The 15,300-nt window shown below is 40.3% G+C and overlaps 1 protein-coding gene across 1 annotated transcript in view; it reads left to right on the top strand.

Annotated features, from left to right (window-relative positions):
- The first annotated feature begins 3,193 nt into the window (after positions 1-3,193).
- Positions 3,194-15,300, top strand: part of SAMHD1 (SAM and HD domain containing deoxynucleoside triphosphate triphosphohydrolase 1) — a 63,383-nt gene continuing 51,276 nt past the window's right edge. The window contains exons 1-3 of the mRNA XM_068565625.1: positions 3,194-3,475; positions 8,311-8,377; positions 13,068-13,140. Coding sequence (XP_068421726.1) covers positions 3,268-3,475; positions 8,311-8,377; positions 13,068-13,140 — 348 coding nt within the window. The 5' untranslated portion in view covers positions 3,194-3,267. The remainder of the gene's footprint in view (positions 3,476-8,310; positions 8,378-13,067; positions 13,141-15,300) is intronic.

A 15,300-nucleotide genomic window follows, 5' to 3' on the forward strand; every position in this document is an offset into this window, starting at 1 on the left:
GCACCTGCACGTCTGGAATGGTTTTTGTCTGGAATGCTTTTCCTCCAGACACCTGCATGGCTGACTCCTTCATCTCCTTCCAGTCTGCTTAAATGTCACTTTCTCAAAAGGCCTATGACCACCTTTTATGGCCATATTATGTAGGACCACCCTATTCAAAACTGTGACTCTATGCTCCTCTACTCCTCTTTAAAATAAATTTTTTTTCCAAAGTACTATCTTCTAAGTTTATTACTGTTAATTATATTGTTATTCACTGCCAGTCTCCTCCCACTAGAATATGTTTCACTAGGGCAGGGATTTTTGTTTCTTTTGCTCATCGATATGTCTCAGGTGCCAGGCAAATTAGTAAGTACCCAGTAAACATTAATATTTGTTGAATGAATGAATGTATTTATAACTAAATAAGCCCAGCTAGTATAATACCACCTAATGACATTGTTATGAGGATTAGAAATTATAGATATAAAGTAAAGCACAAATCTGACTCATAGTGAAGCAGGAGATAGATGGGCCCCAGGTTGAACAGCTGGAGCTCGTCCCCTGTGGACAGAAACTCCAAAATAGAAGCGAGAGAAGAGCTGAGCCCTGCCCAGATAAAAGATAGAGACCACATATTTCTTATTCTCGAGGTCAAGGAGACCTTCCCAACTATACATTCGCAGAAAGGTTCCTCGGAGGTCAAAAGGGAGGGGGGGACGTCACCTCATAGTAAGTGATGTCAACCTACCCATAGGCCTCTTCGCTAGAATCCATCTTGGCTAAGAGATGCGTGTGCACACATGGAAAAACCCTGAGATATACCAAATACAGACACAGAACCAGGAAAAGCAAGATGATTGGCCAAAGGAAACCCAGAAGAAATGCCCCATAAAAGTGATTCAAACTACCACGAGGGTGCGACTCTCTCTCTGAGCCCGCCCGTGTGTCCATCCACACTTACTCTTTTTCCTCCTACTAAACACTTCGTTTCACTACTTTCCATGTATGGTGGGAATTCATTTCTGCAAAGCCGAAGGGCCAGGTCCTTGTCACTGGCCACTGGTCTAGTGGCTAGGATTCAGCGTTCTCACTGCCACTGCCCAACCTCAGTCTCTGGCCAGGAACCGAAACCCTGCTTCAAGCCGCTGCAGGCTGTGGCCACCCAAGATCAATAGTAGGTACTCAAATATGGTAGCTATTATCATTTTGCAAGGTCTCTTTTTTTTTTTTTCAAAGAATTCCTTGACAGATCTGGAGATAAGTTTCTACATTACGAATAGAAAAAGACTTATGAAGAAAAAAAAAAAGAAAAAGACTTATGGGGCACACACCAGGAGGTGATCTTTGGATCTGTATGTGTGTGTATACACATTTTGTTTTCCAACTTTTCTTTCTTGAGCATTATTTTTATCAGACAAGAAAACCAATACTTTTTTAAAAAAGAATTTGGGCTTGCTTTGGGATTTTTGACAGATGGAAAAAAGAATGTCTTGAGGAGGTTATATTCAAAGAAAGAACCAGGGGTTGGTGGTAGGTGGCACTGAGAACTAGCAGCACTGGTTTAAGAGGAAGTTGTGGAGAGATGTAAAACCACAAGGTTAATACTGCCAGAAATAAAATTGCCCAACTCAGCTGGGTGTGTGGAAGCAAGGAAGGGCAAGGAAGAACTGCTGGGGGTATTCAACGTCATTAAGCAATGGGCCTTAAATTAATTGAACTTAGAGTTTTTTCTAGTCCTAACTATGGTGAGACTGACATCAGAGGACAGCCTGAATAGTCATTTCTCTCAGTACAACCAGAGCAGAGGGCCTGTGTCTAGCAGGCATTTGTTTCCACGTTGTGGAATGACTGAATGGAATAGGATCACCAGGACCAAGTGGAAGTGAAGTGGCAAACTAGGAACCACCCAAGTTTTGGAGTCAGCTTTGAATGTTGATTCTGTCACTTGGTCAGCAAGCCATGTGACCTTGCTCAAGAAACCACCTTGTGCAAGATCTAGGGCCCCTACAAAGTAGGAGATTAGGGGAAACATCATAAATATGGCATTAAATTATACCCTTTAACAAGCAAAAACAAATAAAAATTAAATTCTCAAAACCAATTGCTTTGAACAAACCCAACTGATTAAACTTAAAACCCTGCTTATTATCACCTTCTACTGCCCAAGAAACCTTGCTTTCAGGGCAGATTTTCCCACAAGTCTTATAAACACAAATTTTCAAACAGCCATTTCCAAGTTTAAATATGTCTTTCACATTTATGCTCTTTGTTGTCTCTTTGACCCCTCTCCCCTTGTTTTGGTTTCACAAGTCTTGAAAACTGTTTTTTCTCAAAATATTCTGTGGTTTAAAGGTTTGTTTTTCTGGGCCTGGCCCTTCTGTGCAGAGGAGGGCAAGGTCACCTCTCCATACTTTCCCCCATGGGTCTATGGGATAAGGGAGCAACTGAAAAATTTGGATTAACTAATATAAAATAATTTTATATCAAAACTCCCATTAGTGAGCAATTGTTGGCAAGTGAGTAGGAGCATGGGCTTTAGAGCCAGGCTAGATTGCTTGGGTGTGAATTCAGGCTTCATCACTCCCTAGCTGGGCGACCTTGGGCAAAACACTTACTCATTTCTCTGTACCTCAGTTCCTTACGTCTTAAGGTTATCGGGATACTTAATATTTGTAAGCCCTTAGAAGAGCGCCTGGCACACAGTAAAGCTCTAAGTGTTTGCTGAAAATATTTTGCTCAACCCTAGACCACTAACTAGTTCACGCTGCTTGATGATAATCTGCCTCACTCACCCTGTATCTCCTGGATGGGTCTATGGCTGTGCTGATGGGAAAGTATACTGGCTTTAGTAGTGGTAGTAGTAGTAGTCCTTTTACCAACACGGCCAAGGGTAAGCCTGGGGTACTCACGTGAAGTTCAGTTCACCAGAAGAGCCCCTGCTCTGGACTGTAGCGGGATGTCCTGGGCACACTCTTTCCCGGCCCCCACCCTTATCAACACCACCCTCAGTTCTGCTTCTACTCACTCGCTTTAGCGTAAACGCGCGGGTGGGGCTAAGGGTCATTGGGCGGTCACTGCGCCTGCGCCGGGACCGGGGGTTGGGGGCCTGAAGTGGGTGGCCTGCCTGGCCCCAAGGTCTGAGCTGTCAGTGCGCCTGCGCGGCCGGCCAGTAGGCTGGCAGTACTAAGCTGACTCGCCGCCGCCGCCACTGAGCTGCGAGTGCGCCTGCGCGCGGGTCGGGCGCCGGGGTTCTTGACTGTGCCGCGCGGGGCGCTGGGTGTAGCCATGCAGAGTGCCGACTCCCAGAAGCCCCCCAAGCGGCCACGGCGCGATGGGAGCCGGAGAACCCCGCCAGACGCCCCTCCCGCAGACGCAGAGAGGTCCCCGAGCCCCGACCTTCACCCCGACCACCGGACCTGGGGCCCGGAGCAGGTGTGCTCCTTCCTAAGGGACTGTGGCTTCAGCGATTCTGGACTGCTGGAACGCTGCCGAGGTAGCAGGGCTGTAGGGGTGAGGGGCCGGGGGCCGGCGACCCGAGGTCGCGACAGCCGGGCCTGAGAGAGGGCGCCCTGAGGTCGTGAGCGGGGGGCCTCAAAGAGGAGCCAGAGCGGCCGAGGGAGACCGGACGCGGGAGGCACCCGAAGGGGTGGACCTGAGGCGGGGACGCCCAGGAGGGATGACCTGAGGCGGAGAACGGAAACCTGAGGCGGCGAGCCCTCGGAGAAGGTTGCTTGAGGCGGGGGAGTGAAACTTGACGCGGGGGGCACCCGCAGGGGTGGACCTGAGGGGCGGCGCCCAGGAGGGATACCCTGAGATGGAGGAAGGAGAAATGGGGCGTCTGGCGTTGCGGACCCGTAGGAAGGGAGCGGACTTTGGGGGTTGTGAACCTGGGTCGGGGAGGGGGCAGCTGGTCTAACTCTGGTGGGCTTCTTCAGGAACTTGGCACCCCAGCGCCAGACAGGCGGGACTCAGGTCCCTTTTTCAGTTAGAAGACCCATGGTGGGAGGGTTGCTGTCATTCAGGCTCACCAGGCTCGGGAGACCCCCCTCTGCTGATGCAGCTCCCTGAACACTTGCCACGTTAGAGTATATTTGGGTGCTTTAAAGTTTGTTTCCTCCGCTCTCCTCCCAACTCGGGGTTTGTCTAACCGGGAAAGAACTTTTCTGTTAATCTCTGAATCCGTAGCATCCCGGTAGGACTCAATACATGCTTGATGACTGTACTTGCAGAGCTTAGTAAAGATCATGTTTTGTTCCCCAGAAGTTTCCCTCGCTAAATCTGAACCCTGGGGTGGTTCAGTTGACCACTGAACTCCCAGGTGCCCACAACTTGGCCTGTAGGTTGTGAGTTTTAAGCGACTTTACTGGCTTAAGTTCAAGCATCCATCCACTTGAAATCTACTCAACTTCCCGTAAGGGGGTTGAAGTTTAACCTCTGCTTTACCCTCTGAAGTGTTCAATAGGAAAGTGGTGTGATTTGCAAATTCAGTAAACTTTTGCAATTGGGGGGTGGAGCCCTCTTTGCTTAGGCTGGGTGGGAGGAACTAAAGAAGTGTTCAAGACTTAAAGATAGCTTGATGGGTGAAGGAAATTGCACTTCTCTTTTTCCCTACCACCACCCCCCCACCCCCCCACCCCCGGCCTTGGTTTTCCTCCCCTTCTGGGGTGGGATTTTTCTTTTGAGTAGCAGTAGGTGGGGATGAAGTAGTTTTATGTCTTCAAAACGTGATTGGCTATATTGTTGGCTGCCTGTTTCAGTGGTGTCCTGTAGATTAATTCATCAGTCTTCAGAATGATCTGTTCTCTTGACCCACAGTCTAATACTAGAAGACATTACATGCTTTTAATTGGTAAAAACTGACCAAGTGTTCACAGTTGCTCATTTCTTGCTGTCTGCTTTGTTTTGACCAAACTTTAGTCAGTCTTCTCTCTCTTCTACTGGCCTCTGAACTCCTACTTGCCCCCAAACTTGAGCAAGCACTAAAAAAGTGGAATATGCTCCTTGATCAGCTTCTCCTAAGAACTGGCTGACCACAGCCGGACCATGTCCTGTCAGACTGGGGTCACTTCCCCTCCAAAGATTCTGCTTATCTCTGCTTGCCCCTACTTTATCCTATTAAAAAACCAACCAACCAACCAAAAAACACCTTTTTGATTTTGAGCCACTTGCAGATTTCTGAGATCAGAACGTTCGTTCTCCCTATTGCAATAATTTTCTCCCTAATTAGAGTCTGTCCCTATCTAAGTCCAGATTTTTTAAATTGAAGTATAGTTAATTTACAATGTTGTATTAGTTTCTGGTATACAGAAAAGTGATATATATGTGTGTGTGTGTGTGTGTATATATATATATATATATATGTAGTCTTTTTCAGATTCTTTTCCGTTATAGATTATTACAAGATGTTGAATGTAGTTCCCTGTGCTATACAGTAGGACCTTGTTTTTTATCTGTTTTATACACAGCAGCTTGCAAGTCCAAATTTGTTTTTATTTGACAAAACTAAGCACAGGTGCTGGGTCCCTTTCCTCATTTTGGAATACAGTTTCACAGGAATTTAGAGACTGTAATCTGTATTTTTTAGTAGATGATGTGTTTGAGGTTCAAAAGCCACACAACTAGAAAAAAGCAGAGCTGGATGTTAAAGTTAGGTCTTTGGACTCCAGAATTCATGCCACTTATACCTTAACAAGTGTTCTCATCAAAATACATTGGATTTCCCTCAACAATAAGGGAATAAACAAACCAATAAGAAAAGAAAAAAAATGGAGAACATAACCAAAGTTATAAAGTCAACTAAGAACAAGGAAAAAAACACCTCAGTAGGAAAATGAGCAAAACACAAGGACAATTGACAACCAGCCAATAAAAACAGAAAAAAACATTCAGTCTTAACAGTAATTTGAAAAACACTGATTTTAAAATTTAGATAGAAAAATATTTAAAAATTGGTAATAGGAGAAATGGGTAATCCAATAAAGTTGATAGAAGTATCAATTTGCTTAACCCTGGACAGTTTGGGAATAACTTTTTACTTATAGAAAATTTCACTTGTAGGAATTTACAGAAACATTTGTACACTGTCCAAATAAATATATTCAAGATTATTCTTCTAACCACTAGTTATAAATAGCAAAAAAGTAGAAATGATCTAAATATCCATTGATAATAGTAGTAAATAATATTGATGATTAACAATTTATGGAGCATTTACTTTGCGTGAAGTACTATTCTCTGCACTTCATGTTTCATCTTATAAAATCTTTACAATAACTCTGTGACATAGGTTCAGTTATACTCATTTTAGTGGTGAGGAGCATAAGGTTCAGAAGAAATTGGTTAAATGTATTATGGTACATCTGTATTGTGGAATAAAAGACAACCATTAAAAATGATGAAACTACATCATTAATAATTGTTAATAATTGACAAGAAAGATCTTTATGACCTATTAGTTGGGAAAAATAGATTATAAACAACATAATTTCATTTGTGTAAAATTACATAATTGCATAGATAAATGTCTTGAATGTTGTTATCTAAAATATTAATGATTATTGGGAGAATATGAGTAAGTTGATATTTTATACTTTATATTGTTTGGATTTTTTATATTGAATATTTTTTATGCTTGAAAAACACCCCCAAAAATGCCATTTTCATTTAAATGTTTTTTTCTTTCTGGAAAATTACATCCTCATTTTCTCTTGTTACCTTTAGAAGGACTTTTGTTTGTTTGAAAATAATCCAGTGTTCTGGAATCTGAGGTCAGGAAGGTCTGGAATTAATTATATAGAAAGATAAAGAAAAATAAACCATGTGGGACTTCCCTGGTGGCACAGTGGTTAAGAATCCGCCTGCCAATGCAGGGGACGTGGATTTGAGCCCTGGTCCGGGAAGATCCCACATCCGTGGAGCAACTAAGCCCGTGAACCACAGCTACTGAGCCTGCGCTCTAGAGCCTGCGAGCCACAACTACTGAGCCCGTGTGCCTACAGCCCGTGCCCTGCAACAAGGGAAGACACCGCAACGAGAAGCCCGCGCACCACTACGAAGAGTAGCCCCCGCTTGCCGCAACTAGAGAAAGCCCACGTGCAGCAATGAAGACCCAACGCAGCCAAAATAAATAAATAAATAAATAAATAAATTTTTTTAAATGTATATAAGCCTTACTAAACAGATTGTGTGCTTTCTTTGGAGGTTTTAGAACTAAGTCAACACGTGGAGCATCCCTCAGGCTATGGTTTTGACCTGACTATTCTAACAATAGACTGACATTTCTTTCCCTGCTCCCACCCCAAACCTCACCTGTTTCAGGAGGAAGCTGCCAGTTTTGCAGCTGGACTTCCTTGCAAATAATTTACTCAAATAATTTTTAAAATTTTACCTGGTTTATCAAAAAAATCCTCTTGGTATAGTTATCAAATTAAAATTAAGACTTTCCAGGCTTCCCTGGTGGTACAGTAGTTAAGAATCCTCCTGCCAATGCAGGGGACACAGGTTTGAGCCCTGGTCTTGGAAGATCCCACGTGCCACGGAGCAGCTAAGCCCGTATGCCACAACTACTGAGCCTGCGCTCTAGAGCCTGCGAGCCATAACTACTGAGCCCGTGTGCCACAACTACTGAAGCCCGTGCGCCTAGAGCCCGTGCTCTGCAACAAGAGAAGCCACCCCAATGAGAAGCCCTCGCACCACAACGAAGAGTGGCCAACACTTGCCGCAACTAGAGGAAGCCCATGCGCAGCAACGAAGACCCAACGCAGCCAAAAATAAATTTATTTTTAAAAAAATAAAATAAAAAATAAATAAAATTAAGACTTTCCAAGTAGCAATCAAAAATGTGGTACTTGGCACAGTTTGTTGCCAGTACTGGGTGCTCAAAAAAATGTTGATCTGGGGGCTTCCCTGGTGGTGCAGTGGTTGAGAATCTGCCTGCCAATGCAGGGGACACGGGTTCGAGCCCTGGTCTGGGAAGATCCCACATGCCGTGGAGCAACTAGGCCCATGAGCCACAACTACTGAGCCTGCGCGCCTGGAGCCTGTGCTCCGCAACAAGAGAGGCCGCGATAGTGAGAGGCCTGCGCACTGCGATGAAGAGTGGCCCCCACTTGCCGCAACTAGAGGAAGCCCTCACACAGAAACGAAGACCCAACACAGCCAAAAAAAAAAAAAAAAAGAAAAAAAGACCTAAAGAAGAAATACGTGGCGAATATCTTTAAAAAAAATGTTGATCTGAGTAAATTCTGGTGGACCCAAATTGAAAGAAATCAAAAAGCATGTGCTGTGAATATTGAAATCATTCATTTTTTTCTCCCTTTTCTTCCATAGAGAAGAAAATCACAGGTTCAATACTGCCCTTTCTTGATGACTCTCTTCTTGAAGACCTTGGAATAAGGTAAGAATGATAAAATTCACATTGTAGCCAAGCACACTTAAGACCTTTTTATTCACACTGAACAGACAAAGCCCAAGATTGCCGATATTAAGTGTCCTCATTTTAAATCTGCACAGGTTTTAAAACAGAATACCACACCTGCTGTCTAAGAGTTGTTTTTGTTTGTTTTTGCTGTGCAAAATCCTATGTTAAATATTACTAATGATTCCTGTTTTTAAAAATTTTGCTAACAAGCCTTCATGAAGTTTGTAGTGACCAACTTTTTACTCTCAAGTTCAGAATAATTGAATTACACACTCCAGAAAATGTAGAAGAATTGATAGGAAAAAAATGTTGGCAAGAAAAATCAAGGCTACAACCCTATCTTGAGTATATTTCTAGGTCTTTCTAAAGCTACTTAAGGCTGGAATGCTTCCCTGGTATTAGATTTAAAGACACTATCCAAAGTAGTTTGGCACTTTTCAGTTGTATGATTTGGGACAATTTATTTAACCCTTCAGTTTCTGCACCTGTGAAATGGATAATAATAATGAGACAATGTATGTAGAGTGATTAGCACATGTTAAGCCCTTCATAAATTATATATGTAGGTTGAGATCCCTATATATGACTGGAGATTCTAGGGTCTAGATTTATGTAAGTCCACTTTAAATATCTCAGTTGAAGATCCAATCAATATTTAAACCTTCCTTAAAGTAGAGACTCTGTTTCTATTAGGGAATTGGCAACAGTGGTAAAATATGGTCTTTTCTTCTGGAATTCCACTTAGCTAAGTGTTGTTTGTGGAAACAGTAACCAAAGAATCAGAACAAAAGATTATACTGAATTACTTCATGCACTGTTGTTTGGTAATTGATAATGCAAGTAGATTGAGGGAAAAGATCACTTTAGAACATTTTACTGACTTTTAATAAGCCTCCTTTGGGTCAGAATCCTTGGGAACCTAATCTTGCCTCTTTCATAATTATGTATCAGCCCCCTCTGTCCCCCCAAAGCCCCCTTACTACCTATTTCTTATGTATAATAGTAGCTTATTGTTTGAACTGAATGGAATTTTTTCTAATAGAGTTTTGCTTTTAAAGGGAACCATATACTTTGTGGACCCAAATGCTGTTGATTTATTCAACAAATATTTATGGAGGGCTCACTATGTGTTAGGCATTCTTCCAGGAACTTGGGACACATGAGTTAACAAAATAGTAAAAATTCCAAAAGGAACACTATATGTCATGTCTTTTTGTGCCCACCTCTTAACTCTGAGGTGGATTCTGCAGTACTCCTTAGAGCTGTGTTTTCCTATACAGCAGCCACTACCTATGTGTTAAAATTAATTAAAATTAAATGAAGTGAAAATTTTAATTTCTCAGTTATACTATCCATAATTCAGGTGCTCAGTAGCCACTTATGGCTGGTGGCTACCATGCTGAACAGGGCAGATATAGAATATTTCCATCATGACTAAGTTCTCCTGGACAGAGCTGCCTTTGAGGATTTCAGTGGGATCCGTTGAAGTTGTTCACAGTGGTCCAATGCAACCAACTTATTAATGTACCCTTGCATTATTTTCCCCTCATTTCCTGTTTCACCTATTCTAGCCCTCCACTCCATATCCCAGGACTCACATCCAAAATAAATTAACTGTATGCAAGCTCTTGTCCTAGACTCTGCTTTCTAGGGGGAATCCAGTTTAGACAAGTACTCCTGTATTTCCTCAGTTTTATGATTAACTGATGATGGTAAAAGATTTTTCTTAAAAAAAATGAGAAATATTGTCACATTAAATGTACACATCAGTTGTAAGAAACATTAGATTTCAGAAATGATGAAATATGGAAATAAAATCTTATTTTAGTCTAACTATTCTGGCTCAAATCTTTGTTTAAAGTATTTAATTTGCCATAGCCTTTGCCAAAACAAACACACCTCCAGGTTTTGGGTGGCTTTTTAAATATACTTTAATCAGTGATTTTTTTAAAAAAATTAAATATTTTTATTGAGGTATAATTGACATATAATATTACATTAGTTTCAGGTATACAATGTAATGATTCAATGTTCGTATATATTGCGAAGTGATTACCACAATAAGTCTAGTACCCTCTGTCACCATACAAAATTACAAAGAAATTTTTTTTCTTGTGATGAGAACTTTAAGAGTTACTCTCTTTGGAATTCCCTGGCAGTCCAGTGGTTAGGAGTCTGTGCTTTCATTGCCGAGGGTGAGGGTTCGATCCCTGATCAGGAAACTAAGACCCTGCAAGCTGCGCAACAAAACAAAACAAAACAAAAAACAACCAAAAAAAGATTTACTCTCTTGGGTCAACAAAAAATTAATCAATATTCGATCTAAAGGAGAAATAGAGAGTTTTATTCAAGCCAACCTGAGGATTATAACCCAAGAGACAGTCTTTTAGAAAACTCTGAGGACTCTTCTGCCTGTTAGAAGTCAAAGGAACAGTCATATACATTTTCAAGATAACAGATTGTACATCAAAGTGGCACACTGACATTTTATGTAAAGTTCACCAAAGATACATAGTCCAGATCTGCACATAGGAGCAGTATATCACCATGATCCCTTACAGGATTAGGAAAGGAAAAATTAATCTTCTAAGGAGTTACATTGTTGGCGTCAGAAGAAGGAAAAAAGCATTGTTTTTTACAGTTGAGCAGGCATTCCCACCTTTGAGGAGGTCTGGTTAATGTATAATGCACATTGCACATTAGGGAGGGCCCAGTACAAGCAGGGAACATGTTATGCTTAAATTTTCTTGCCCTGCTTAAAACATAAATTGTATACCATCACTTGGCAACTTTTAAACATGCACTACAACATTATTGACTATAGTCATCATGCAGTACATTACATTCCCATGACTTATTTATTTTAAAACTGGAAGTTTGTACCTCTTGAAGCCCCTTCACCCATTTTGCCCACCCCCCCCCATGTGATTTCTTTATGAATACAGTAGTTTCTTTTTGATTTCTAATTAAGTGATGAATACTGAGTATCCGTTGAGGAAAAGACTGGGCTGTGAGGTTGGTTTAGGTTTGGTATTATTTTATGCTGTGATTCCTGGTTATGCTCCACTGTGCAACTATACTTAACCTGTGTCAGTTACAGCTCTGCCTTAAAGTACTTCTTGGAGCCTGGCCTTTCCCTGTGCTTGATATTTCAAACTGATGAGGGTAGGGGAATAGTAAAACACAAGCTATGCTGCTTTAATGGTTTATCAGCTCTAATGATGCTTCTTTACATTCCAAAAAAATCATTCTTAGATTCTGTAGTTACTGTGGGTCTCGGGGGACAACATAGAGGTCAATTGTGGTACTTCTGGCTCCAAGTCTATCTAGGACTTTTAGCAAAAGATTTACATTTCAGTCTAATTAGCTAAAGGATTGATAAAGGCTAACCTCTTGCCTCCTGCTTCAGCCAGGTATCAGGCTAACATGCCTAGACCAATTAGTAAGTATTAATGGAGCAAGAATGTGAATTATAGGATTTTGAGTTGTTTAATTCCTATTAAATTCTTTCTCAAGACTGGAGCATTATGAGTAATTACTGATAGAGGACGATAGGTATAAATGAAGCTAAAACCATATATATTTGATTCATGCATAATTCATACCTGATGCTCATAAGTCATAAGTCAAACTTGGACCTTTGCAACTCATCACTATAAATAGTTTTTAAAATCCATTCATGGACTGATCACGTGACTGACAACCACCCCTGCCAAGAAGTCTTACATTGTCCTCCGTTTCCTTTCATTGTCCTGTGTTTCCTTTCATTGTATCCTAGACATTTGCATTTGATGTGACTATTTCTTAGTTGATGTAAGCAATAATTATTTCTCTTTGAAAGTTATTTTGATATGACAAAGGCTCAGTTTGTCAAACAAATGTAGTCTTCCTATATGTAACATCTTTGGCCAGTTAAGTTAGATAACTTTGTTCACATACTCACCACTTGGTTACACTAATAAACTCCTAGATTCTTGTACTTAAAACGCTGCTGATGGGATAAATATTGAATTTAACATCAATAATAATTTCTATAACACCTGTAATCATAGTTAAAATCCTCCTATAGTTCTTGAGGGCAGGAACTGAGTCTTTTGTATCCCCAGTGCCGAACACACTGTTTAATCCCTCTCCAGCTCTGTGAGGGAGATAGTATTATATGTGTGCTATAGATGAGAACATAAGTGTACCAATAAAGGTTAAGTGACTTTTCCAAGGTCATAGAGATTCCACGTGCAGATGTGAGCCAGTTCTGCCTGATTCCAAAGACCTTTTTCATTATCACTGTGCTCTACTTCAAAGAGACTTACCTATCTTGAGATTTCACTTACGTGAGCCATGCAGATTTAGGATCATGAGGGTAGATGTTGGCCTCAATTAGGTTAAAGTAAGTTTGAAGTGTAAATTGAGCATTCAGTGATGTAGGTATGAGAAGTGTTGAAGTCTGAATTTACCAAGAGAGAAGAGGATTGAGGGCAGAAGAGTCTCATGTCTTAGAAGCAAAGGAAGGAGAGGGTTTCTAGTAGGAGTATGTTTGAATTATTAACTGTTCCTTTTAATCTGACTTCTATTCTAACAACCTAAAGTTGATTATATACTATTATATACTCCAGGGATTATTATTTAGCAAATAATGAAAGATTTGCTTATCCTGTTATAATTTTAGTTCCTACGGGAAGAGAATAAAGCTGCTTAATAATATCCAACAACTGGATCAAGCTCATGTTTATACAATGAAGGTAAGAGGAATCTGAGTTTATTATTTTTTTAATATAAAGTGATATAACTGAGTTATGTAGAATCCATTTTTAAAAGAATGGAAAGAAATCTCTTTACAGTAACAGGATTGTGAGTAATGGGTTTTTACTTTTCTAAATTTTCTGCATTTTCTAAAATAACCACGAGAAAAACTAAAATATTTTAAGCACACAGAAAAGCAGAAAAGCACACAGAAAAGCCCAGCTTGTCAAATCTTACCGTTTTGCCTAATTTGCTTCAGATCTATTATTTTTAGAACAAAATATTAGAAACAATAGAAGGCCTCCTTTGTACCCCTCTTGAATTCTGTTTCCATCCTTTCTTCCCCAAGTGTTTAATCATTTTCTTGAATGTTTTTTTAGATTTTTACTACATATGTATGTATAGCCACAAACAGTGTATAGTATCGTTTTACATATTTTTTAAACATTTATAAATGGAATTTCATTCACAGTAAGTAACCTTCTAAACGTTCATATAATGTTATATTTTTGAGAAATATCCATATCGACACATATAGCCCTAGTTACCCCTTAGTCATAGAATAACTTTTAAATTAAAATTACTTATCAGTTTTGGTAAACTTTTTTGTCAAACAGTAGACCAAAGAATAGATATATGCCTAAAATTTGATCTATCAATAATTGTTTATTTCTCATCCCCCACCCCCTTCCAGACATTTCAAAAGCCCTGTTTTTCACACTCAGTGTCCCAAGAATCATTTTAACAAGCAGTCAACTGCCTAGCTCCCATCTCAGAAATTCTGATTCTGGGAACTTACAGTAGAGACCCAGAAATGTGCATTTTTCACAAGCTCTTCAGTATGGTTCTAATACCGTAATTAAAGAAATGTTTCTTGATTGGTTGGTGACAGGAAATGTACCACATTGTTTACGCTTTTGACATCTATAGGGTAAGAAAACTTAGTTTCAGACCTGGAAGAGGGGATGGGGTCTCATTCCCCTTTTACACAGTCATCTTTTGCACTTTTCATCAGAGGTGCTTTATGTATTGAGTTATCTCAGATCCTATGAGCGCATGAATTTCAATTTTACTGTTACAAGTTAGTCTGCTTATTTTTCATTGAAAATCATGTTTGAAGATATTTAATAAATGTGTTTGGTTCAATTCCACAAGAATCTTCTTTTACAGACAAAGTAGTTGTTCTTAGAGCAAATCTGTTATTTGAGGAATGATCAAATCCCAGCCCTTTTTGAAAAAGTTACCTAATATTAAAAAACTTCATTTTCATGAAGAAGTAAATAGAAGAATCACTTACCAAGGATGATATCTAAATATTTTGTCCTGCCGTTGGGAGACAGTTGCTGTCATGCATTCTTTTTTGTCCTTTCTCAATAGCAGCAGCATGGGTGTTCTCATCAGGCAGGGCAGAGATAAGATGAGTTTTCTTCATTAGTTGAGATCATCTCAGATAATCTCTGAGGTCACATTTTCACAGTTTGCAACAAAAAATCTTTTTTTTTTTTAAAGAGCTTTTTAATTATTATTTACTTATTTATTTATTTTTGGCTGTGTTGGGTCTTCGTTTCTGTGCGAGGGCTTTCTCCAGTTGCGGCAAGCGGGGGCCACTCTTCATCGCGGTGCGTGGGCCTCTCACTATCACGGCCTCTCTTGTTGCAGAGCACAGGCTCCAGACGCGCAGGCTCAGTAGTTGTGGCTCATGGGCCTAGTTGCTCCGCGGCATGTGGGATCTTCCCAGACCAGGGCTCGACCCCATGTCCCCTGCATCGGCAGGCAGATTCTCAACCACTTTGCCACAAGGGAAGCCCAAAAAAATCTTTTTGAAGTAATTTTCAAGGCAGTCAGTACTTTCATTTGCCCCCTTGTATTTATTTTTTCTATTTTTCATTAAAAACAAAATTGTTTAACCTCATATATAAACTATAGTCATTGAAAATAGATCTTAATGCTACTAAGTACTTGAGTCGGTGAGTCACTGTCTAGTAATGAAATTGATACCTTTTTTGACCTTAGCTTCATCAGCAGTACAGTTGAACAAAGAATTGATTCCTACCCTAATTTGGCATCTACCTTTTTTTTTTCTTTAACATCTTTATTGGAGTATAATTGCTTTACAATGGTGTGTTAGTTACTTTTTAACGTTTTTTTTTTAATAAAAA

The sequence above is a fragment of the Eschrichtius robustus genome, chromosome 16 (genome assembly GCF_028021215.1).
Source record: "Eschrichtius robustus isolate mEscRob2 chromosome 16, mEscRob2.pri, whole genome shotgun sequence".
NCBI classification, from domain to species: Eukaryota; Metazoa; Chordata; class Mammalia; order Artiodactyla; family Eschrichtiidae; genus Eschrichtius; species Eschrichtius robustus.